Source organism: Macrobrachium rosenbergii, chromosome 48 (genome assembly GCF_040412425.1).
Source record: "Macrobrachium rosenbergii isolate ZJJX-2024 chromosome 48, ASM4041242v1, whole genome shotgun sequence".
In the NCBI taxonomy this organism is placed as follows: Eukaryota; Metazoa; Arthropoda; class Malacostraca; order Decapoda; family Palaemonidae; genus Macrobrachium; species Macrobrachium rosenbergii.
The window spans coordinates 75145861-75172719 of record NC_089788.1 but is presented as its reverse complement, the minus strand read 5'-3'; the positions used below and the strand labels follow the sequence as shown (position 1 = coordinate 75172719).

At 38.2% G+C, this 26859-nt stretch overlaps 1 protein-coding gene across 7 annotated transcripts in view; it reads left to right on the top strand.

The window, feature by feature from the left end:
* The window catches only part of LOC136831575 (unconventional myosin-Ie-like), a 142145-nt gene extending 115527 nt beyond the window's left edge, over positions 1 to 26618 (top strand). For all 7 annotated transcript variants that reach the window (XM_067092173.1, XM_067092174.1, XM_067092175.1 and 4 more), the window contains 18 exons: positions 1891 to 2082; positions 4300 to 4477; positions 5544 to 5814; positions 6432 to 6560; positions 9109 to 9305; positions 10087 to 10272; positions 10583 to 10750; positions 11031 to 11162; positions 11284 to 11505; positions 12321 to 12539; positions 13046 to 13140; positions 13620 to 13776; positions 14395 to 14574; positions 14852 to 15012; positions 17169 to 17317; positions 18750 to 19227; positions 22780 to 22847; positions 25365 to 26618. In XM_067092173.1, coding sequence (XP_066948274.1) covers positions 1891 to 2082; positions 4300 to 4477; positions 5544 to 5814; positions 6432 to 6560; positions 9109 to 9305; positions 10087 to 10272; positions 10583 to 10750; positions 11031 to 11162; positions 11284 to 11505; positions 12321 to 12539; positions 13046 to 13140; positions 13620 to 13776; positions 14395 to 14574; positions 14852 to 15012; positions 17169 to 17317; positions 18750 to 19227; positions 22780 to 22847; positions 25365 to 25441 — 3259 coding nt within the window. In that variant the 3' untranslated portion in view covers positions 25442 to 26618. The remainder of the gene's footprint in view (positions 1 to 1890; positions 2083 to 4299; positions 4478 to 5543; positions 5815 to 6431; positions 6561 to 9108; positions 9306 to 10086; positions 10273 to 10582; positions 10751 to 11030; positions 11163 to 11283; positions 11506 to 12320; positions 12540 to 13045; positions 13141 to 13619; positions 13777 to 14394; positions 14575 to 14851; positions 15013 to 17168; positions 17318 to 18749; positions 19228 to 22779; positions 22848 to 25364) is intronic.
* Positions 26619 to 26859: the final 241 nt, after the last annotated feature.

The following is a 26859-nucleotide window of genomic DNA, read 5'->3' as shown; positions in this document are numbered from 1 at the left end:
TCTTGGAAGACAAGAAAGTTTTATCCTGTCTGTGGCAGAGACTCTTGGAAGACAAGTAAGTTTTATCATCTCTGCATTAGAGACTCATGGAAGACAAGAAAGTTTATCCTGTGTGTGGTAGAGACTCTTGGAAGACAATAAAGTTTATCCTGTGTGTGGTAGAGACTCTTGGAAGAGAAGTAAGTTTTATTATCTCTGTGTTAGAGACTCTTGGAAGACTAAGAAAATATATCATCTCTGTTAGAGACTCTTGGAAGACACGTTTTATCAGCTCTGTGTTAGAGACTCTTGGAAGACAAAAATTTATCCTGTCTGTGGTGGAAACTCTTGGAGGACTAAGTAAGTTCATCCTCTCTGTCATAGAGACTTCTACTTGCATGCTGTCATACCCCCATTTAATTCCAGATTAATGTTCCTAGGAGTGTACAGAGAAGGAATAAAAGCAGGAAGATGAAATGAGAGTTAAAGTGAAGGCAAAGATTTAATGTAAATTTGGAAATGTTTACCAAATTGAACAGTGAGGATGTAAGGAGAAGACTGAAATAGTTGAAAAATGGAAAGGCGTCAGCAGTTCATGGGATTACAGATGACAATGATTTAGTATGTTTATGATCATGTGATTTACTGTTAGACCTTTATGTAAGGTGAAATGATAAAGTTGATTGTAAGAATTAATTTAATCTTGCATAGTTTACCAGGGAGGGAAGTTTGGTAGGGTTCTGATTAAGAAATCAAAACACCTGCCACATTCCACCCGAAGTATACTATTTTATGCTGCCTTTGTAATTCCTACAATCTCTTCTTATCAGTGATTCACTTGTGATAAGGAGCAACTATTCCTTTTACCCATTCTTTTGGAACATTTCCCTCTTACCTATATACCTTGTACACCCTGGTAAACCTCTGTTAGATTTTAAACAATATACTGCAACATATGATGAGCATTCTCATCAGCTTTTGGTGTGTTTCTGTTCTTTAACATTTAATCTCAGACACTCCTACATCTTTTCATTCTAAACTTTTATCATCCTTTATCATCACACCCTTCTATTCCATACATTCTCCCCTTTTACTGTAGTCACCTAAACGTTCTGTCACAGCTTCGCTCAGCCACTTCTACATCTACGAGCATTCCAACTACCCATTTTTCCCTGTCTCGCCACACTTCCAAACCATTTGGGTCCAGTTCTACCCCCAAAAAGAAACAAGAAAAACGGAAAAATATTCTTATTTGTCTAATCATCTAAACCTTCCATCACATCTTCTCTCAGCCACTCCCACATCCTAGAGCATTCCGACTACCCATTTCTCCTTGTCTCGCCACATTTCCAAACCATCTGGGTCCATTTCTCACCCCCCCCCAAAAGCGAGAAAAATTGAAAAATATTCTTATTTGTATAATCATCTCAGCCTTCCGTCACATCATCTTCTCTCAGCCACTCTCACATCTACAAGCATTCCAACTACCCATTTCTCCCTGTCTCGCCACGCTTCCAAACCATCTGGGTCCATTTCTCATCCCCCCCCAACCAGAAAAATTGAAAACTATTCTTAATTGTAGCTCCATCATCTCCTCCCTGACAGAATCTACATGTCCATAGGCCCCGTGCTAGTGGCTGTGAATCCGACCACCCATTTCTCCCTGCCTCACCACACTTCCAAACCATCAATGAGAAAAATTGAAAACTATTCTTAACTATACCTCCATCATCCGGTCCCCAACAGAATTTACACGTACAGAGACCCCATGCTAGTGGCTGTGAATCCGACCACCCATTTCTTCCTGTCTCACCACACTTCCAAACCATCTCGGTCCATTTCTCATCCCCCCCCCAAAATGAGAAAAATTGAAAACCATTCTTAATTGTACCTCCTTCTGGTCCCCGACAGAATCTACACGTACATAGGCCCCGTGCTAGTGGCTGTGAATCCTTTCAAGCAGCTGCCTTACTTCTCGGAGCGCGAGATAGAGATGTACCAAGGGGCCGCCCAGTACGAAGTCCCTCCCCACATCTACGCTGTGGCTGACACCATGTACAGGAACATGCTCATTGATAACGATAGCCAGTGCGTCATCATCAGGTGGGTGGAGTCTTTCTCTTATTATTATTATTATTATTATTATTATTATTATTATTATTATTATTATTATTATTATTATTATTATTATTAAATGGCACACTTTCATATAGGAGAGGTCTAGACAGTTTCTGTAGAATGGCACTATGGAAAAAATAGGTAACTGGACCAGTGAGAATTAATTTTTCATCACCAAAACCCTATAAGGGATTTATAGATTTTATAGATCTTTAAAGTTGACGAATTTCTCTCTCTCTCTCTCTCTCTCTCTCTCTCTCTCTCTCTCTCTCTCTCTCTCTCTCTCTCTCTCTCTCTGTAGATACAGAACAAACTTTTGGGGTGTTTGATTACCGTACAAGGAATTGACCAGACTGGCAAGGTCCCTTAGTTCAAAATCAAACTGAAGGATAAAGTAGAATATTACAAAATAACTGTGAAGTTTTCTTAGCTCTACAGAAACATCTGGTCTCATTGAATGGTCTGTCGTAAGCACTCTCTTAGGCCCGGCTGCTTCGATTCTCTGGCTGGCCAACGTATTTCATTTCTCGGTATAATGTGGTCATCTCTAAGCTGTAGGTCCTGTTGAAACCAGTTGGTTCTTAGCCACTTTAAGTCTAACACTCTGTTAATCAGCTAGTATTCTGGCTAAACCAAGGTATACTTAACTTACAGAAAACATCTGAATCCACCTAAAGTGAATCAAACTATTTATGGTAAAATTCGTCCATCTGTTATGATGCAAATTCTCTTCAAATGTTGACTTCAGAATTCTTCAAACAGGCCCACTCATTGCCCTCTTGAAGAATAACCCAGTGTAGCAGCTAAACCCCGAAATTTTAGGAATCCATACCATTAGTATCTCATCAAGATTTCTTTTGAAAACGTCATATCAGGAAGACAGTTAGCAGATAACTAAACCTCTCCTTGCACAATCTTAATCATGGGACCCCCCGTGGGGCGGGGGCGTTAGTACCGTCAGTGCACCTCATGCGGTGCACTGTAGGCATTACTTAAGGTTCTGTGCAGCGTGCCTTTGGCCCCTAGCTGCAATCCCTTTCGTGTTTTTTACTGTACCTCCTTTCATATTCTCTTTCTTCCATCTTACTTTCCACCCTCTCCTAACAATTGATTCGTGGTACAACTGCTTTGAGGTTTTCCTCCTGTTACACCTTTCAAACCTTTTACTGTCAATTACCGTTTCAGCGCTGAATGACCTCATAGGTCCCAGTGCGTGGCCTTTGACCTAAATTCTATATTCAGTTCAATTCAGATCATTCTTCTTCATTGTATGAAACCGCTTGAGGAAGACCCAACCAGTGCATATATCTCATAAGGAAAGTTAGGAAATTTCTTTGATGTTCTTTCAATAAGAACATTGTTACATTCATTGACCAGTTTCGATAATTTCCAATTCTTCTTGAAGCCCACTGAAAATAATTTTACCCTTTAGAGTTTATCTCTTTCATTCATCTTGTTTTGCATTGTCAGAATATTCATTTTCTTCGTCTGAATATTTATTCGTACATTGCAGAATGTTAAGAGGTGAATTTGTTTCATTTACTGATCAATTTCAGTAAGTTTCAAATCTGCTTGAAGCCCATTTACAGATATTTTTACCCTTTAGAATTTTCCTCATTCTATAGTTTCAATTATCCTCGTCTGAACATTTATTCGTACATTACAAATGTTAGAAGAGAATTTGTTACATTTAGTGACCAGTTTCAATCATTTCTCTCTCTCTCTCTCTCTCTCTCTCTCTCTCTCTCTCTCTCTCTCTCTCTCTCTCTCTCTCTCTCTCTCTCTCTCTCTCTCTCTCTCTCTCTCTCTCTCTCTGAGGTAGATTAATAGTGCCCAAAACTATACCAGGAAAACTAAGGAAAGCACACAGGACATTAATCCACTACGCACCAGCATCGATAATGCACAGTCTATTCAATGCGTTACCAGCTCATCTGAGGAACATATCAGGACTGAGCGTAGGTGTGTTTAAGAATAAGCTCGACAAATATCTAAGCTGCATCCCAGACCACCCAAGATTGGAAGATGCAAAATATACCGGAAGATGCGTTAGCAATTCTCTGGTAGACATCAGAGGTGCCTCACACTGAGGGACCTCCTGGGGCACCCCGAACGAACTGTAAGGTCTGTAAGGTCAGGTAAGGGGTTTATCTCTCTCAGTCATTTATTTCTCGTGTCTGAATCTTTGTTCCTACATTGCAGCGGTGAATCGGGTGCTGGCAAGACTGTCTCCGCAAAGTTCATCATGAACTACATCACAAAGGTGTCCGGAGGAGGGAAGAGAGTTCAGGAGGTCAAAAACGTCATCCTCGAGTCCAATCCCCTCCTCGAAGCCTTCGGGAATGCCAAGACCATCAGGAATAACAATTCCTCGAGATTTGTAAGTATGAGGTTAAAATAGGACCCTCTTGTTACGAGTGTATTCGTGGGTTTAGTCTGCTTTAGAATTTATTTTTTCCCCTTGCAGGCATTAGGTTTTTTGTTGTGTATGTGTTTTTACTGCTTGTTTTTTGTTTCACAAAAACAAGACTATTTTTCATATGTTTTCGATGTTACTCAACAAAAAAAAATGGTTTTACTACATGCTTAAGATATCACTAAATATTTCTCTTTAATAGTTTACATGTGTCTCACAAGTTTTTCTTAAATTTTAGTTTTTGAAAAGAAAGCTATTGTGCCGGCTGTGTGTGTCTGTCCGAACTTTTTTCTGTCCACCCTCAGATCTTAAAAACTGTTGAGGCCAGAGGGCTGCAAATTGGTATGCTGATCGTCCACCCTCCAATCATCAAACATACCAAATTGCAGCCCTCTAGCCTCAGTAGTTTTTATTTTATTTAAGGTTAAAGTTCGCCATAATTGTGCTTCTGGCAACGATATAGGCCAGGCCACCACCGGGCTTATACAGCATTATACTGAGACCACCGGAAGATAGATCTGTTTTCGGTGGCCTGGATTATATGATGTACAGAAAACTCAGTTGTGCCGAAGAAACTTCAGCACATTTTTAACTTGTTTATGTATCCGTTACAGTCTAAGCTTCTGAGGTACATAGAAAATTCAATTCACAGCAAAAACTCTGTTGCGTAAACACGAACAGTTATGTAAATTTTACATGTGTGTATGTATTTTTACTTTCATACATTTTCTGTATGTTTTTCAAAACAATAGACTATAAATTTTTTGAGGTTTTTCACAGAAAATACTTACAGTATAGTACAGTGTATGCTGAGGATATCACAAAATATCGTTCTGCATAAGTTTGTATTTTTCACAAGACCAGTTTTTCTAAAATTTTCTTGTAACAATTACAGTTTTAGCCTCTGAGCTTTTTAGAAAATTCATAGCAAAACTTGTATTTTGTAAACACAAACAGTAATGCAACTTTATTGAAGCAAATTCTGATAATTATTCGTCCATATTTCAAGAGCAGCCTTCTTGTCTTGCAGGGAAAATACATCGAGATCCAGTTCTCCCGAGGGGGCGAGCCCATCGGAGGAAAAATCTCCAATTTCCTCCTGGAGAAGTCGCGCGTCCATTCTCTCAATGACGGAGAGAGGAACTTCCACATCTTCTACCAACTGATATCTGGTGCTTCTGCAGAGATGAAAGAGTCGCTGGGGCTCACCACCCCAGACTACTACGCTTATCTGAGTCAGAGTGGCGTCTACAGAGTGGATGGCACCAACGACGCCCATGATTTCCAAGAGACGTTGAGAGGTGAGGAAGGAGTGTCTCTCTTTCGTTTCCTGTTGGCTTTACGTGAGGTTCATGCAGAAATGTAGCCTACAACATCAAGAGTTTGAGTGAAGATGCAAAATTACTACCCTAAAACAGTTCTCCTTGTACCTTTATCATTTATTTATATTTTTACCCATTTATTTATTAATTTATCTTTTTTCTAATAACTGATCTCTGTTTTTCTGTATGCGTTTCCTATTATCTCCTGTAACTTATTTCAGACGAACTCCATATTCTTTGGAAGCTTGTACTTCAAGTCAGTGGCCCTGTAGGCTTGTTCCATATGAGTAGGGTTTGTCATCTGGATAATAATAATTGTATGCATTTATTAATATAAATATTACCATTTAATGTATAATTTTGTGCCAGTTTCTAACAGCTCTAGGGTTATTGCTAATGCCCCTTCTTTATGGAAATTACTTTTATAATCAAAGAAAATTTAGTTGTAAAATGTACACTTCTTTTCAAGTTACGTGTCATTAACAAGTGTTCAGTGCTTCATGTGGATTTGGTAAGCTGTACACAAGTCGAATTGAATCGTAGAAACTTTTTGTAAATTCAGTTTTAAGTTTTAACTTCCTCAATTCATCTTCCAGCCATGCAAGTGATGGGCATCACGAATGAAGTTCAACACGACATCTTGACGATTGTAGCTGCTATCCTCCACATGAGCAACATTGCTTTTAGCGAGGTGAACAATCAAGCCCAGGTCATAGATCCGGCATGTGAGTATATGTCGCCCCTGTTTTGATGAATCGGTATCCTTTCACCAAAGAATCAGTATCCTTACACTTTACAGGAGTCTTTGCCATCGTCAATTCATGAATGTTCTCAAAATAATTCTCTAAAAATCGTTGTGCTTCCAGAGGAAATGACAAACGTCTTGCTAAGTTGGCTCATTTCTGTAAAACTCGTGGCCTGTCTTCAGTAGAAGGGGACAAATCATATTACCATTACTCTCATATACAGTGGAGACAGATTTTGGATCTGCCCTGTGACTTAATAACTCTTTCTACAGAGAGAAACGAACCCCATTTTTTCTTAGCGGGCCTTTCTTCACTAGAAAGGGACAAATCATATTACCATTACAGTACTCTCTTATACAGAGGAGACAGATTTGGGATCCGCCTTTTGACTTAATAACTCTCTTTACAAAGAGAAACGAACCCCATTTTTTCTTAAGTTTTTGAGTTTTCCAATTAAAGTGTCTCAGTTACTGATACTCTATAACATATAAAAAAATTTCAGCTGTCTGCATTGTCGGATTTACCAACAGAATTTCCACAGAAGATTAGCTGATTAGAAGCTCTGAATAATATTAAAATCTCTGAAGCCTATTTTCTCAGAATGAAGAAAAAATGGCTTATGCCAGTCTGTCAAACTAGGGACAATATCCTTGAGCTGTTTTCGTGTCTGACACGATTGCTAATTAAGTTCAGTTGAAACCTGTAATTAATTCTTTTATTTGCCTTTGATTAAACCTTTAGTAAGAAATCATATCTTTTTAACCTTGGCTGTCAATCAAAATCTGTACAAGTGGAATAGCACTATCAAGGAAAGTGACAGCACTTCACTCAAGGTTCTTTGCAGTGCCCCATTAGCCCTTAGCTGCAACCCCTTTCATTCCTTTTAATGCACCTCCGTTCATATTCTCTTCTTCCGTCTTAATTGCCACCTCTCCCAACAATTGTTTCAACATTATTTTCAACGCTGAATGACCTCATATGTCCCAGCACTTGGCCTTTGGTCTAAAGTTTACATTTCAGTTTCAGTTCCAACAGTAGTTTCTCAAGTAGAGGCACTGAACTGTAAATCTTGACCACAAAGGACCCAGTACTCCAGTAGGCAGAAGTAGTACCATGAGATTATTTTACAAGGCAGCCCTTTGTCAGATAATTAAGGAGAGCCTTATACCTACTTCTCACAACTATAAAATCCCATATATCATATTTTACAAAACAGGAAAACAGCTAACTTGCCTTTAAGGAGCAATCCTGCAACATCTGTAGGCAACCATAAGAAATGCAGTTGTATACCAATACAAATAGTATCCAACTGAGGAATGTTTGTAATTATTCATTGGGTTTGTGATTACATGATTTTCAAAAGGTCTGTATTCATTGTTCTCATGAAAACTTCAGCAATCAACTGCCAAACCTGTATCAGTGTTGTTGAGATTTTTGGACACCACCCCAGAGGAGCTATGCCTCCAACTCCAGGCGGCATTTCATTGTAAAAATGAACCCTTCCACGAATACTGTGAAAGTCTTAGATTCTCTTCCCTTTGTTGCAATCAGTAGAAGAAACAAGAAAGCCAAACACATCGATAACAAAGTACCAGAAATGCCAATCAACAGGAAGGCAAGAATCTCAACACAAGGACCTTCGAAGAGCTGTCACCAGCTGATTATAATGAAGACAGCACCACCACCCAGACAAACCACTCGTAACTAAATAAACGTTTACCTGTAATGCTAGACTATGATTTTATAAATTCCTGGGAATGGTAAAGAGTTTTATATGCCTTCCAATTTGGAGAAAAATCATCAGGGAAATAAGAAAAAATATACAAAATGAATACAGCTAAAAGTCAGGCGTAAGTAAAATGTACAGCAGAAAGACCAAAGAACAGTAAATAGCTGAATGAAATGCAACTGGGCACCAAAGGAATGCTGCATAAAACATTAAGTACAGTACTGTACTTTGTACTGTGCACTTCACACAAGGCACACTGTCGGGAGTGCTCCTGTAGGGTGTGGCATTAAAAACACATGCTTACAGAATGGTTTGGTGTCAGTGATATTTAGGACCTGTTGTCTAATTAGCATGATTGTGTATATAGTAGTAGAGTTCTCAAAATCGCTACTTTGCAAGAAAATCCTGTTGGCCTTTGTACTGAAGTACTCAGACCCAGCCGGTTTTTCATTGATTGAAAATATATTACAAACCTTGAAATGGTATATTCTGTTATGATATTTGGTTATAATGAGAATAATAATAACAAGTAAAAAGAAAAGTAGTCTTTATGCATGTGTTTTGATGTATTTAAAGCATGAACAAATCATTCGATTTCATATCCGGAAAGTATTGTGAACCAGACAGAGTATAAGCATATAAATAAGAGTTGTGAAATACATTTGTCTCGTGAATTTAATTTCTGTCGAGAAATATTAGATCTCTCCACATTCCACAAATGTTTAACACATTTATGATACTCTAGTAAGCACTGTTTTGTGCTTAGGTACTCACCTGTGTCATTTTCTCCCTCTCCAGATTTAGAATTCCCTGCCTACCTACTTGGCATTGACCCTCAGATTCTGGGCCACAAATTAGTCAGCAGGATATTTGATAGCAAGTGGGGAGGGAAGTCCGACAGAATAGACGTCACCCTCAACACAGAGCAGGCCCAGTTTACGAGAGATGCCTGGGCTAAGGGACTCTATGCCCGGCTGTTCGATTACATTGTTGAAGTAAGCAAGTACTTGTCCTTCTCCGTTGTATTATCTTGACAGTGGTACCCTTTTTGTGTCATGACTGTGTTCAATCCTTTGTGGTAATTGTATCAAAGTAAAGATTCTGTCTATTTTGCCATGTGGATATATTTTGTAAAATAATTGTTGCATAATTTTCATGAGTTCTTTTGATAAAATATATTTTGAGTCTGCACTTCTCCAGTAAAAAATGGAAACACGTCGTTTCCTAATTCTTTTGAAGCTTTTGATATTACTATTCGGGAAAGTTTAGGAAATATGGAATGTAGACAAAATATTTATTTCCTTGAGGGTCTTATTTTGAATTTCCAGTGATTATGTGTCTTCTAATTTTTTTTGGTACTAATGTATTTCTGGTAAGAAAATGGAAGGAGTAAGATTTGTCATAAAATGAAACATAATAAAAATTATGAGCTACAGGCTATTCAAAAACTTCTCCAGTTTCTGTAATCTAGTAGTGTTTATAGATTGAATCAGAACATTGTTATCCAGTGTGTGTATAGATTTCACTGGTTTTTACAGATTAGACCATTAGATTTTTCTCTGTCACAGCAATGGAAATGTAATTTTTTGCAGAATCTGTATGGAAGATTTCTCAGTCTTAATCCACACAAATCATTTGAATTGAATATGTACCGGTATTGATCATTTTGTGCAAAATCTTGCAATATCTTTTACGAGCCAGATTAGGACATGTCGCTTTCATTTTTTCAATTTAACTGCGCCCACGTGAGTATCATTTCCTATGTTTTCTGTACAGACCGTCAACAAAGCCATGGTAACAGATTCAGACGAGTTGAGCACCGGAATCTTGGACATCTATGGGTTCGAGATTTTTGGCAGGAATGGTTTCGAGCAGTTTTGCATCAACTACGTCAACGAGAAGTTGCAGCAGATATTCATCGAGCTTACTCTGAAGAGTGAACAAGAGGAGTATCAGGCAGAGGTATGTTTGTCAGTTGCCAATGAAATTGAGGTACAGACCCCACCCTACTTGTGAACGAGTCACGTTCCGGACGGGCATTTTTTTGTCGAGTTGTTGTGAACTCTCTGAACACAATTTTAATATGCAATCCCGTTTGTTTGTAAGTCGAATGTTTGTAAGGAGGGTGGTGTCTGTAATTTGCAAATATTTAAAAATTTAAGTAAGTTGTTAAGTGAGCTTTCTATAATACGGAAATGAAGACATAGAGACATACCTTTCGAGTACTGTTTTTGTTTATTTAAAATTTTCTCGTTCATTTCATTCATTGCAGGGAATCCAGTGGTCGCCAATTCAGTACTTCGATAACAAAGTGGTTTGCGACTTGATAGAAAGCAAACGGCCCCCTGGTATCATGTGCATATTAGATGACACCTGTGCAACCATGAGTGCTGTATCACAAGGAGCTGATGAGGACTTTCTTCGAAAAATGGAATCTCAGGTATTGATAAGAGAATGTTCACCTTTTCCCCTGGTTCTTATTTGTAAAATTTTGCACGTTAAATGCTAGCTAAGCAAAACTCTAGCGCAGTAGACTTATTCAAAATGAAAGCATTAATTTGTAATAGCAGTGCTATGTAGTTCTTTAGTTTGAGATAGAACCCTTCATTCTGTTTTTTTTTTTTTTTTGAGCAATTATCATGCAATGTTATGAGCTTACGTCAGTAATTGTTGCTTACTTAATACTTAAGATCCTCTCACTTAAAACTGTCATGTTTCAGGTTGGAAATAACCCTCACTACCAGAAGTTCAGCAACGGTTTCGTCATTAAACATTATGCTGGCAACGTGTCATACCACCTTGACAGCTTTTGCGAAAAGAACAGAGATGTACTGTTTCAGGATATCATAGAGGTAAAGCACTGTTTCTTGGGATTATTATAAATGACTAAATGCCAGATCGGAGTACCTGTCAGATATTTGTGCATGTGTCTTCACACCTCATTTACCAACTTTGTTTCTCCTTTTTTTTTAGGTAATGCAAAGCAGCACGAATACCTTCATTCGCAGCCTTTTTCCCGATGTCATCCAAGTAGGGTCCAAAACTCGCCCTTCCACGGCCGGCACCAAAATTCGAACTCAGGCTAACGAGCTCGTCACCACATTGACAAAGTGCGTGCCTCACTACATACGTTGTATCAAACCAAACGAGTCGAAGAAACCCCATGATTGGGATGACCAGATGGTTAAGCATCAGGTATCGTACTTTTTTTGTATTTCATTGATAGGTTCTAAGTAAATAACTAATATGGTATTCACAGTACAGACACCACCCTACTTATGAATGAATTACAATCCTGATGGTCATTCATATGTTGAATTGTTCATAAGTTACTGTATTCTTCAAGCCTATTTGAGTACAATATGATATAAAGCTAATACAGAACTGTAGGTATTTTCATCCTAAAACCCAATACATGTACATACATTGTAACTAAGCAAAATAGGCATGCCAAACAAAATTTGAACCTACTGGTGGCAAAGGGAAGTGCTCTAAACACAGTTTTAATTTGCGATCCCATTTATTTGTATCTCTGAATGTTCATAAAATGAATGTTCGTAAATAGGGTGGTGTCTGTGTTTGGTATTTATGCAGAGTAGTATCATGAAGTTTTAGCATTAACTTGAGTATGCAGTATACTGTATAATAGTTGTTTTTAAATTCAAGAGCCATTTTCAACTAAGGTCTGTTTTCCTGTCATTCTGATGTACAGTGCTTATTCAGAATTTGGTATAATATTCGTACCATATGCTTATCATTTGTCAGTAGGATAAAAATTGTTACGTAATTGATAAGCAGTTTGGGCCCACTTTGGGATTTTGAAATACTTATGTGATGAATAAGAAACAGTATGTTGGGCTTGTGTCATACTTGAAATAAGATTTGTTTTTAGTAGGAGCATATTTTTATTTTCTGGATACATAACTTTCATGTGCTTCTAAAGATTCTGATGCAAGAGTTTATAATTGATAAATATAGGCAGTGGTATAACACTGATGTACTTTATACAGGTCGAGTATTTAGGCCTCAAAGAGAACATAAAAGTCAAGCGAGCGGGCTTCGCGTATCGAAGACCTTTCGACAAGTTCCTCCAGCGATATGCGATACTGACCAAAGAAACATTCCCTGCTTGGCACGGAGACCCAATACAGGGAATACATTTTATCATGAGAAACATCAACATGGACCCAGGGCAGTACCAGATCGGAAGGACCAAAGTCTTTGTGAAGGTATTGTCCCTCATTTCTGTCCCAGAAGCAGTGGGAGCTAAGATGGTTTTTGTTTTGAAATGAATTCTTATTGTATTTTAGTTCCTTTTGAGTTTCATGTTTAGGTTTTTTTAGGTTTAATTGTGATGTTATATTAGATTTACAGTTGAGTGAAGAACAGTTTTTTTCTCGATGAAAATCACATGGTCACAACATGTACCTAAGAACTGAAAACATGTTTTCCCAGGAGAGGGAGAGTTGTCTACCATGAAAATGTAATAAATGGAATCAAGGCCAATCAGTTGGTTATAACAAGCCATCTGTAGTTTATAATTTTTCAGTTTTAATACTCTCATATTACTTTTTAAAACTGGAGAAAGTGTACACTTAATTTTAGAGCTTTTCAGATGTTGCCAGTCAAGGGAAATATGAAAATCCATGTTTAACCTGCAGTTACAAGGTAACTCTAAGTGTAGTAAATTTCTTCCAAGCAGAAATGTAAATGACCCCTGTTTTATGCTCAACAGGATCCTGAGTCCCTCTACATGTTAGAGGAATGCAGGGAACGCAAGTTTGACCACTACGCAAGAGTTATTCAAAAGACGTTCAGGAAATATTTCAGGTAATGTGGAGCTTTCGCCTGTGAGTCACTGTAACTATTCCTAATCTTTGCTTTGAAAAGCGACATTTTGGAGGTTGAATGAAATAGTTTAAAAACAAGTTGATGTAAAGACTGTACATTGGTAGTAGGGATGTAAAGTAATGAGAAGAAATAAAAAACTGTTGGATTTGTTCTGCAATATTGTTAGTGGACTGATGATCAGCTATTTAGCTATTTCAGTAGATTGCTGAAAATACATTACTTGGTGTGTATGATGAAACGTTTGTTGTGCATTTTCCAATACAGTACTTTTGAAGTTTATTGAAGGTGGAAGAAACCAAACTTGCTCTTCCTCTGCTGAGATTATCTTAATACCGCATGCAAGTACTGTTAACATTATGTCCCGATTTCAAGCAACGTGTATGAAACTTGAATTTGGTAATTTTCCAGCAAAAGAACATAATATCCCTTGATAGATAGATGACCTGTTTTATCCACAGCAACCAGAGGTACCTGAAGGAAAGGAGGGAGGCAAGTTGCCTCGTGCATAATCGCAAGGAAAGGCGCAGCAATTCGCTGAACAGGAATTTCTACGGAGATTACATTGGAGTGGAATATAAGCAACGCATTTCGTCACTCATACCAAGGAGAGAAAAGGTGTGGTAAATAATTTGCAGCTCAGATTTTGACAGGTCTTCCAGCTAGTGGCTGTTGATTTTGTCTTGATAGATGCCCCTTGCTTTTGTCGAAAATGGAAAGTGCAGGGCAGAATAGTTTTGTGAATTGGCAGGAATGTTCTATATTACTCGAAAAAACTACCGCACGTGCCTTACTTACAATAACGATACAGCAATAATAATTATAATGATAATAAACTGCAGTCATGGATACGTAAAACCTTGGGCTTAATTTTATTTTACATGTAAATTTTTGCCATGACGTCACCTTTAGTTTTACCAAATTAGCGTTTCAGTTTCCTTACGAATATGTTTCCTGAAACGTACTGATATGTTTATACAGGTTGCAGGCACTGATAGTTCATAACTTTGCTTAAAGGGGTGTGTTGTAAATGATTTGATCATGATATTCAATGAAAGTACAGGAAAATATTTTTTGTATGTCACAGAATGTGTTAATTGTTTCCCCATTTTGAATTAGCATGAAGAGTCAGTAAGTTTGAAGTTTTTATCTTTCATGGCTTTTCCATGACATTCACAAAAACCCACAATACTTTTTCCTTACAGTATGCCTCATAGGATTGTTTTTTTTTCTCAGGTTGAATTTGCTCTGACCGTCGATAAATTTGATAGAAGGTTCAAAAGAATGAAGAGAGATTTGATCCTCACCAAGTCGAACCTTTATCTAGTGGGTCGTGTGAAGGTGCAGAAGGGGCCGGAAAAGGGAAAAGTTGTAGATATCATCAAGAGGAAGATTGAGCTGGAAAATATCTCTCAGGTACCGTGAATTTATTTTGGTCTTGCAAAACATTTGAATTTATATTTGAATTTCCTCAAGAGTCAAGATTTATGTAAGTACATGATGCACTTGAAGAATGACATACAGGTATAAGATCTTTCATATTCAAATATCACTTGAAAATGTAGGTGCGTATTTTCCACCTTGTCGTACAAATATAATTGAAGTTGTGACTAACATTAAGAATGAACTATGAAGATTTTCGTATTGAAATATCACTTGAAAACGTGGCTTGTAATTTTTACATATTTTCCAGGCAACTTTATCAACTTTGCAAGATGACATAGTCCTCATACACGTCCGTAATGATTACGAATCCTTGCTAGACATACGCTTGAAGACGGAATTCATCATGGTTCTCAACCGTAAGCTGAAGGAGAGATTCAATAAGGAGCTCCCTCTTAATTTTGTGAATAAGTAAGTCCTCTCCATATACAGCAGTTCGGTGTTCCTTGATACCTGTATATCTTAACATAAATGTTTTACAATACTGTCACTAGAAGGTTTTATAAAGAATATTGTATGCAGATGTTGTTTAAACCCAGAATTGTGTATCTTAACCCTGTGCCCATATATCTGTTAATACCCTCACCATATTGGCCATTATGTAAGCGTATGTGTAGTTTTAAATACATATTATTTTGTAAGAGTCTGTATATGCAAAAAGACTGCAACTGTATATGCCTGAGTGATATGGGTTGCATTCCCAAATTCTGTTCAGCTTTTTAGAAGCAAATCTAGGACCAAGCGTACGACTCCCCGTAGGGAATTATTGCCGTCAGTGCACCTCACATAGTGCACATTAGGCATCGCCAAAGGTTCTTTGCAGCGTCCCCTTGGCCCTAGCTTCAACTCCTTTCATTCCTTTTACTGTACAGTACTTCCATTCATATTCTCTTTATTCCATCTGACTTTCCACCCTCTCCTAACAATTGTTGCACTGTGCAGCTGCAAGGTTCCCCTTCTGTTGCTCATTTAAAACCCTTATACTGTTAATTTCCCTTTCACCACTAAATGACCTTGTAGGTCCCAGCGCTTGATCTTTGGCCTAAATTTTATATTGACTGTATTCCAAACTTACGACAGCGTGTAAATTCAACTTGGTGGTCAGGATCAACTATACAGTAGGGCCCCCCCCCCTCCACTTTGACCTGCTCTTTACTGCAGCCTGCAATAACTAAGATTCCAGAAACTGAGTTAAACTCTTCATATGTTTCCATCTCTCTAACAAGTCAGTACAGGCGGTAACTTCATGGAAATTGTCTAGAGCACTTGCTGTTTGTGTGAATTGTAGTAATGTTACACATAATTGGGTCCTCTTTTTATGGTTCTTCACAGATAACAATATGGAAATTAGTTGAGTTGGAGTATGCTATTGGAAAAATAGGATAGATGTATTCTTTTGAACAGATTTTACACTTTTCTGTAATCTGATGTCTTCCATGAGGATGATACAGTACTCGGCTGTGTAATTTCACCAGACAACAGATTACAAATTTGAATTACATTTGTACTATACTATTCTTTAATTTCTATTTTCACAAAACCAGTTCCTCAGGAAAGTCCTGTGAGAGTTTAGAAAAACAACTCGAGCTTTGTTAAACTACTAAGACATCAAAATAGGCATTTTGTGTGAGTGACGGTCGTACATTTTTGGAAAGCCCTGTGATCAAATTAGAATACTGTATATTAGAATGATAAGGGCTTGTTTTTTCATCTTGGAATACATCGTTTAAATTAATTTTTACCATATTTTAGAAATTTTGTCGTTATATATTTGATTACATTTTAAATTCAAAACGGTCATTTAAAGAGGTTTATAAACATCTAACCCAGTACAGTAAAAGGAAAAGATGATGTAAAAATACTCATGATGACGGTAATGTTTTGATTAAAAGAAGGAACGATAGCAGCAGGTCCTGTAAGGTTTAATGTTTTTGACCTGGTAGTAGAGTTAAATGCCGCTGCAAAGTTGATGTTAAGAGAGTTTCTTCAAGTGAATTTGCAGTTACAATGGAGTGCTGATTATGAATTAATCTCGTACGATCTGTATTGCTGGATAGACATGAACCATGGTAGTATAACAATAAAACTATGGTATATCTGAGAGGTTTTGTCAATTTGAGGATAAAGCTATAAGAGAAATATTGGGAGCCAGATGGAAGGATAGACTGTAAAATGATGCCATAGGGGAAATTTTGGAAGTTCCCATATATGTATAGATGTATAGATGAGATAATGATGAAAGGGAAATGGAGATAGCTTGGGCATGGCCCTCCTACCACCTTGGGGAGAATAGTATTTAAAAGTATCGTCAGGGCTCCTGTGAGGCCCAGAAGAGTTGGAAGATCCAAACCTACTTGGATGAGGACTAAGAGGAGGGACGCTGGAGATGAAAGGAGATTTGTGGAAGAGAAAGCAATGAGTGGCAGAATTTCACAGAGGTCGTTTGTGTAAACACCATGTTGGATGCCATGATGGTGATCAGGACAGTGATTTAGGTCAGCTAGCTTTATGTATTTTGTCCTGAAATCCAGTATAAATTGAACCATTCTTTTCATTTTTGTTCACAGCTTCGAGTACAGAGTCAAGAAAACTGGATGGGGTGGTGGCGGCGTTAAAAAAGTTGTGTTTGTAGAAGGTAACACTTCCGAACCTGTTTTTTCATCATCGGGGTCAGTTCTGACAGTCAAGATAGGCCATGGCTTGCCTGCGTCATCTGGTGAGTTGCTTGTGCATTATGCCCTGTGTTACTTGTGTCTAGAATATTGTCATATCCAATTTTTTCTTTTGAGTGAAATATAGTATATAAAACAAATAACATATTGTAATATAAACCATTACCTTTCCTAGGTTCATTCTTTGTTTGGGAGCTTGTGACTAGATACATATTAGGAAAAAAGATTGCGCTGTTGTTATCTACAGATGAGATAGACTGTATGCACCTTTTGAATTTAATTCAACATAAGCACTGTATAGTATGACTTGTATCCTGTTATCCTGTACATGAAGAAGATTATCGTGTAATTTCTAGGTCCTTTTTGTATTCACTTTAGAACAACAGATTGTGACAAGTAGAAGAAAACTTTCTTATTTATTATGTTTGATTTGAATTTATGAAGCTTTTGTTAATTAATAAATATTTTAGAAGAAAGGGGTTAGGTGCAAAGCTAAAGGATATGCAGTGTGATATAATCAAAATAAAGTCTATCCTAATCGGGCTATGCATTTGAAAACAGAATGCCAATTACGTGATTCCTAGACATGGGTAATACCTGTAATCCTTTTCCCTGAAGGACTCTGTAGGGGATAATATTTATACATAGTATTCCTTACATGGCACATTGTTCACAAGGACAAATAAGGGCAGGCATTAGAAGAGTAAGAACATTATTATCTTGCTTACACACTGGGCAGTGAGGAATAGGAGTAGCCAACACTCGGAAGAAGTGAAGAGAGTTTGTGGGACTATTAGAAAATAAAAAAAATATCCTTTCGGTAAAAAGTAAAGGTTATGATGTGTGCATGTGCATGAGGCCTGTACTGTCATATGATGCAGAAACCTGGGTACTGACAAAGAAAATGGAAAAATGAGGTTCACAGCCAGAATGGCTTGCGAGGATCATGTCATGAATGAAGAAGTGGCAGAGAGATGAGTTGTCCAGGCTAGAAAATAGAGATGGTTTGGAAATATGAGGAACAGTTAGTCAGAGAAGCTTTAGATATGGAAGAAGCCGGAGGAAGGCCCAGGAAATTGTGGAGAAAGCATCAATGAAGACTTAGACAAGATGGGATTTTAGACAGGAAGTGCACAGGAAAATAGATGAGGGAGAATTCATCTTGCATCTAACCCCATGAAGAGAGAGGCTCATGTGAAAACTAATGAGGATGATGCATTAATGGAAAGCGTATGAACGAAAGTTGTAAGTAGGATAGACTGTTTGGGAAATAAAACTAAAGGAGAGTCCTGGAAGTGTGGTTTACTTTTAAAATGCTGTTGTTTCGTAGTTAATAGGTTATGTTAGCATGTAAGCTTTCATCATACACTTCTAGCCAGACACCATAATTTTTTTTGTAGCTTTATTGTTTTAAATGCATTTATATCTTTGTTTATCCGTGAAATATAACAACTGTGAATATTATTTTACTTTCAGAACCTGGATTACAGCGAGTTATAACACCAGATATCAGGATGTTGGCAAACCAAAGAGCACCCACCAGAAGGGCTCCAAGTCACAGCAATGGACATGCACCCCCACGGTTTGACAGGGCTCAGAGGCCTTCGTATCCTAGTCCTGCACCTGTGGGACCTAGGCCAACCCTTACCAACATTGGATATAACCATTCGGCAGTAACACGGACCCCAGAAATGGGACGACCGCGAATGGAGCCTCCGAGAGCACCCGGAATGCCCCCCCCTGGCATTAATACGATGATTTCTAATAGCCCCACAGGCCCACAGTTTAGACTACCTAGGAACAATCCTCCCCCACCACCATCAGAACCTCCACCAGACGATACACCAACAATAGGACAGGGAACCTTGCGGTCCGGAAATGGACCTCCTTTGCCAAGTAGGCCAGACATCGGCAGACCAAAGCCAAAAATACCTCAAGTGAAAGCTTTATATAGGTAAGTCTTCAGTACCAGCGAAGTATAGAAGTAGAAGTAGAATAGTAACAAAGCATGCTTCAGTTTGTAGGCCTGTAATACAAGCTAACTTAAGTTTTTTCAGTAGTTTGGCGAATAGTGGAACACTTTTTGGATTCTTAATGGTTTCTGCATAGGGTCAGTTCCTGCATTGTGTGTACCTAGCCATCAGTGTTCTTTTCATAATCCCTTTGGCCCCCTGCTTTCACTTCCCCATCAAAGAATAGATTGTTTTGAATTGCAGAGACACAAACACAGTTTGGTTTATACTTTGAATCAGGAGAAGGATGAGGTTGAGGAGCATGTCTTTCACATACAGAGTTTGAGTACCAGACATTGTTGAGTAAGGAGGAAGTTTGACACAAACTCAGTTTATAGTGGTAAACTGCTATTTGTAGTTCTTTTCTTACACCTAACAACTGTGGCAGAGATGTTATATTGTTTTGCTTAGTTATTCAGCTCTTGTAGTAAAGTTGAGGAGGAAAATAAAGGATAATAGACACCAGGTTCTCATAGGACAACTATAAACTAGATCCAGCAGTTATATTTGTCCCCCAGTAAGACTCCACCAGAAGGTTGGAACCCATCCTGTAAAAACCTGACTTTATTCTGTTGCACAGAATTGATAATGTCATCCATAGATGAAAACTAGCAGTGGAAGTACATTTGCTGTGGAGGTCTGAGTTTCATTACTGCATTTTTGAGCCATTTCAGCAAAGTAATTTTTAGCGTTTAAAACTGGTGTAGATTTTAAGTCTTAATGTGAGACAAGTGTCCAGTGAAAAAGAGGCCCATTGGGTTTTTTGAACTCTTCATAATTTGGAATCTTGAAGAATTTTTGGATACAGTATTTAATATTACTTACCGAACATTACTGGGTAAGTTACAGTCAGGAAGCATTACTAATTTACCCCTGACTATATATTGTTGTTTCATTATGACCAGCTGTAAAAGAAGTGCTGACATTATTTATCAAACTGCATTTATTATATAAAAAAATGTAATACGTGCTGTAGGTTGCTCCAAGTATTCATTACCTGCCATCTACATTGGCCCATATTTACAATGTTTCAGCTCTAAATGTGATTTAATGTTTTGTTTTCACTTGGAATATTAAAGTGTTGTTTTCACTTGGAATATTAAAGTGTGTAAATCTGCAAAAAGTAGATTAGAAAAATTTGAAAATAAATACCAGTTATAAAAACATTTCCTATATTCATCATAATGTGTCTGGTAAAGGCATTTGTGAAACTCTCCTTCCTCCCTCCTCCTTCTCTCTGACTTTGATGAGTCTTATTTGTAATAGCTATTGGCTTCAGTAACACAGAAGTGGGTAAGGGATTGCTGCTGTTTGAGGGTTACTCAAACTGGGTTGGGTGTATGGAAAGGCAATCCCTGAGAACAGTGATGGATGTAGATTAAGATGGAGTGGTTCCTTGTGCTGATTTCGAATGGTGAGGAGGGTTGATATACACAGGAGAGGAGCCACTGTAGTACTGTTCTTTAATTTGGTAAGATCTCCCCTTCTGGAGAAGTTCCAGGCATCCCCAAAACTTGTTAGAATAACCCAGACACACTTGAAGAATAAAAGCTGAGGGCCTTGTGCTTGTTACTCTGTGGGTTCTCTGGTACACCTCATGCTCCTTCTTGATTGACATTTTCTTTAATGGTCAGTGGCTCCTTATGGCTCCAAGCAGCTCAGAGTCAGCCCTATGCAACAAACTGCCAGGTAGTATGCAGAGGCATGAATCTCAATGTTGGAATGTAGGGTGGTGCCCAGCTTATTTCGTCACATTTCTGTATATCTATCCATGGTCTTGATCCCTTGCAACTGGCAGGCTGTATGATGTCTCAGTGCTGTGACATCTCACAGGATTGACGACTTGCATGGCGAAAGTTGGCTTTACACCTGATTCAGGGGAGGACAGGGGCTCTTGAGTCTTTTGAACTTCGCAAAAGCTGCCAGTTTGTCAATCCCTCTCACGGTGATGAAATTTTTCTTTATGAGATTATTGCGCATCTTTCGTAATTCACACGAGATGATGCTTCTGTGTTCACCTCTGTTTGCAAGAGGCTTAGCAAGGAGTAATGGCTGTGGGTCATCCGAGGCACTTATATTGTTTTTCTATCCAGTGGTTGAGTGGAATTCAAAAGCATTTTGATTTCAAGTCTTAATGGCAGGTCTGATCTAGTCTTTGTGGTTGGTCTTCGTCAACAGAGGGCACCTTTGTCAGCTAGGTTGACGTGTTCGTGGTTTTTCTGTGGGATGTATACGTTCCCTCTGTTTGGGTGTTTCAAGTTTTCTCATGAAACTATGGAGGTACTCCCCAAAATCTTATATTCAGAATTGCCCCAAGGTTGTTTGTATGTCATTTATTTTGTGGGTATCTGTCAGGTGTATGTGTATGTGTGTGTGTGTGTGTGTTGGGATTGCTCCATATTTCCATATTTAAATCAGTGGTGCAGCTTCTTGTGCTTTTTCATGCTTTTTGTACTTTGTGCATGTAAACTTTAAAAGTAAAGAAAAGAACTTAACAACTAAAATGTGTCCTTATCCTAGAGAAGAAAATGGTACTTTAAATATGACAGATATTTGCAAGACTTAAATATGAGACAAATGCCCGCAAGACTCTCCTTAATTATAACATTCAATACTGGCAAGACTCTGCCCTTCTCAGAGGTAAGTAATGGGGAATTTTTAAAGATGTTCTAAAGTATGTGCCACTCAGGCAGCTTTGTGTATTTAAAGAGACATTTCTAAAAGAGGGGTCTCTTACCAAAATAATAATAATAATAACAATCATAATGAAGATGACAGTAAGACCCTTTTTTATGCATTAAATCCTGGCATATTGCAAGGACTACTGACCTCGTAGGGAATGAAACTAGGTCCAGTTTCACTGCCATCAGTGCACTGTAGGCATTACTCAAGGTTCTCCACAGCGTCCCTTCGGCCCCTGCCTGCAACCCCTTTCATTCCTTTTACTGTACCTCCGTTCATATTCTCTTTCTTCCATCGTACTTTCCACCGTCGCCTAACGATTGTTTCATAGTGCAACTGTGAGGTTTTCCTCCCATTATACCTTTAAAACCTTGACTCTCAGTTTTCCTTTTAGCATTGAATGACCTTATAGGTCCCAGTGCTTGGCCTTGGGCCTAAATCTTATATTCCAATTCCAGTTGCAAAGAGGACAGTGGTCCCTGTGAAGCCGAAGGATTTGAAATGTTTTTCTAACAATGTACCAAGATTTAACTCGTAAGAAAAGGTTCTTATTTTATCCTCATCTGTAAAAAACATAATTATTCTTGTCATTCTTCAATGATAGTAATAATAATAATTTTCAGAATGGAAGTTTAGGGCCTAAGTAATGAATCTAGCTAACATGTTCACTCCTTGTTGCTGTAGTCATATAAATAATAGTGAATATATTTATGAGAAAGAGAAGGAGGGCATTTTATGAATGCCATGTGTATAAACAAAGTAACGACGAGTGAATGCCTCTTTTTGTAACATGTTTCTATTTTTTCCAACAGCTACGATGCCCATGATACTGATGAGCTCTCATTTGTTGAAGGAGACGTCTTACAGCTTGTTAGAGAAGGTGAGTGTTAAAATAGTATATAATCGTCCAGATAATTTACCGTTTTTGCCTCTGTACCTCTTTCCGTAAGTATAGTAATCACACATTGACTGTGCTGTCATCATGAACTTTAGCCAGCAGGTGTAGGTAAAATACATTCTGTAGTATCCTAACTCTGACAAGTTATTTTACTCATTAATGCTCATGTAAACATGGCTTTACTTAGATCAAAACTGAAAACCATGAATTTTGGAAAATTTGCAAGTACGTTCAGTACAAATTTTGGGTTTGCTAGTAATTTACTACGTAGGAGTTTCATATATCTTCAGGATGAACAGGCTGTATTTTTCAATTTGGGCAATATTGCTCTCACAGTTAGCTGTGACATTGGATATATTGTCTTGAAATATTTGGTGGGGAGTTTGATGGATTAGTTATGATAAAATAGCAAGCTAATTGTTATGCATTGGATTTATTAAGCCATGTTTCCTTTGCTTTGGCCTTGCCATGATAATGTCAATGAAGGAACATTGAATAGGGTACCATGCATTCATAGCATCAAGCCTAAAAGATTTTGAGTTAGTAAGTGTATAAAAGAAATATTCCGTGTTCCTCAGATACAAAGCTCTGTCCAAAGAAAAGTACAGTATTGACATAATGACACAAAAGAATCCATGTGTACTATTAAAAGATCCTGTTAAAAATTCAGAAAGATTTATCCACAGAACTTAGAAAATACCGCCTGTGCTCTTTGTAGCATGAACAGTTAAGAGTAGCACATTGGTATTAAAAATATACAAGGTCAAACAAAATTTCTAGCTTGTGAAAGTAATGGTACCTAACTCTTAATTGTACTGTAAACATCAGTTGAGTAATACACACAAGTGAAAAATGAGAGGTTCATTCATGCTTAAAACAGTACCATATGAGCATATTAGCAAAGATGATTAGTTCCGAGTAAGTGCTGAAGATTGGGATTTGGGTTTTAAGCTAATCTTGAATAACTATAGAGGGATTAAACCAATCAGTGTGTCCTCGAGGTAATAGGAAGTATAATTTGTCCTGTGAAGAAAATAAAGTAAGAATTCCATTATCTCTACTTGGTTACCACCTTTGTTTAGTCAGTAAATGGCCCGTCCAGTGCATGTGCGGAAGGGTTATTTCCTTTATGTAAGGCTACGGTATGCATACATAGGAAAAATACGAATTATTCGAAAAATTTTGCCATTTCATGACAGTTCTTGAGTATTGCCCATCCAGACTGCTGAAGAAGTGCCATTAAACCAAGTACTTCCTCGCTCGTGGTGTTTCTGTTGCTTTGACTGGGGTTGGAGTATGGAGCAAAAGTTATCTGGTCCAGGGAGCTGAGTCACTGGGATCTTAATTCCAAACTTCAGCCAGTCCTCTTAGGCTTCCTCAGCTTCACGACCTCTTGTCGAGGATTCATTCTGTTGGAAGGATGGCTTACCATTTCTTCTTCACGGGTATCTGTGATTAGGAAAGGACAAGATCAAGTTTGTTTACTTGTAGGTGATTGAGTTCTTCATCTGCTATGTAGTGTGAGGTCTCTGCCGTGCCTTGGTTCATCCTGTGCGTTCATGACTCCTCTGTGCCTCAATTCACCCTGTGTGCTTGTGGAAATTTTATATCTGCAGGGCGTCCCCGAGTTACAGCGGCACTGACTTGTGGCATTCCGATCGTACGGCACTTTTTCAAATACATTTACAGGTAGTCCCTGGTTAATGGCAGGCTTGGTTAACGGCGATCTGGTTTTATTGTGCTCGTCTAGCGACCAAAATCTGCAATTCTCGCCAATAATTCGGTATTGGTGCCGGTACATAACCAATAGAGGCGCCTACAACCGAAAATCTGTGCTTTTTGGCGCTGATAAGCCCCGAAAATCGCCGATTTTCAGTTAGTGGCGATTTTCAGTTAACATCGCACCCTCAGAACAGAACCCCCACCAATAACCAGGGACTGCCTGTATCAAGAATAGGTATCTAGTTACAGCGCCATAAGCCATAATGATACAGTCAGTCCCCGACTTATGGCGGAAATCGATTTACGACGCACCGCTGGGATGAAACCCCGCCGTAAGTCAGGCACTGCATCATCCCATCATTAGTTCTGTTTTTCTGGTTCCTTCTCTCAGATGTCTGTGAAGTCCTGTGGAGTGAGTGAGGAGGTCCCGGGTGGGCCAATTTTTTTGAGGTCTCTGACTGTTGAGCTCCGTCGGTTCTGCTTTCAGCCGGTGGGTTCAGCTGTAGTAGACTCTTCCATTGGTTTTATGACTTTCCATTCTGGAGGGTTAGAGCTCCCAAGCCTACCTGAGGATTGGAAGACAAGTCATGGTCTGGTATTTCTGGGAAATCTTATTCCAGGCCTGTGTCTCATGTGGATGTAATTGCTCTCTCCTTGGGAATTAGGTGCTAAGAGTAGGAAAAGAAGCTCAGTTTTGTATGGGATCAGGAAACAGGCATTTAAAATAAGGCTGTTATTCTCTACTTTGTACTACGTGCATTCTCTTGTTCATTGCAGATGCGTCTGGTTGGTGGACATGTAAATTCCGAGGTCGCCAAGGTTTCTGCCCAGCAAACTACTTACAGAGAATATAGTAATATTACGTAGCTTTGTATATTTCATAAACATATTATTTAAATTTTATTTCTTTGTTACCATTCCTATCTCCATAGTTTGTCCTTTGAGTTCAATGGTGCTAATAAACGTAATTAGAACAACACAGTAAAAAGTACCCTTTACTTGTATCCGAAACACTCTAGTGTGTATTTAGTAGTACTCTATAGCTCTTCTTATATGTCAAGTGGTAGGGAAGAAAATACAGTGTGTTTTCTGGAGGACTAGGACAAATGCACACTGCAGCACTCCTGTGTGAGTGGTCATTTCCATCGTCTAGGAAACTTTGTGATACTTGTAACGTGTTTCTTTCTCTGCTTGGCTGTTATGCACCAAGAATGGACACTTCATCTGAGGTGGTCTGGAGTCAGACAGATAAATAAATAAATATATATATTATGTTTATTTATTTACTTATAAATTGTATAGTGTACAGTGGTAGTTAAGAGTAGTTATGAAGAAGCACTCGTCAATACTTGCCATAACTGCCCAAGCTGGTTCTGGTGTAATCACTTAGAGATTTTGTACATGCTAATTAAGGAATGTAGTGCATAGATTTTTGCAGTTTGATAATCATAGACTTTTTACAAGGTATTTGTTTTCAGTGATATTCTACTGTTTTGCACCACTGAGCTGATCATTCCAAAGATGACAGAATTTGCATATGATATTTACTTGTCGTTGCTGTAGAGTATACATTCTAACTGTTGGTATTCCCGTCACCAGAATTGGTACGCGCCGAATGAAAAAATAAAGTGGATGTTCGTTAAGTGACCTTTCAAATGGGTACTGCACAGGAAAACAGGCTTAGCTCAGAACATTCTTTTTCCATTTCATGTGCACAACTATTTTTATATATAGATATAAGAAGCCTGGAAAAGTTTTATAAATTGATCATAAGCCACCCCCTCCAGTTTTGATATTTATGTTGACTGAGCCATGTCTCCTGCAAAGGCAGTAGAAGTAACTGATGCAGCAGACAAAAATGTAATTCCTCGCCACTCGAGTGTCAGAATGTTTGAGTTGAGCCACGACTTGGTAAAGATGAATTTGGAGTGAACGAAAAGACACGAGTTTTCTGTAAATGATGTATGAAATGTCAGAATCTTTATATTGAATCTAATATACTATCTAGTCCAAAATAAACTTTCTTGTTATCATGAATTTTTATTGACATCATTTTTGGTAAATGGCTTACTTACCTTCATAAGTCAGATACTGTGCTGTATAGGGTTGCCTTGATGTCTGATTTATGCTAGAGTACTAGAATGCCATTTGATGGCATGTGGTCAGTGGAAATTTAATTTTTATCAACTCCTTAAATAAACAAAGGTTAGCAAAGTAAAAAGAAATGTTGATTTACTTCTTGGCGAAACTGTTAACCACCCTTTTTCAAAAT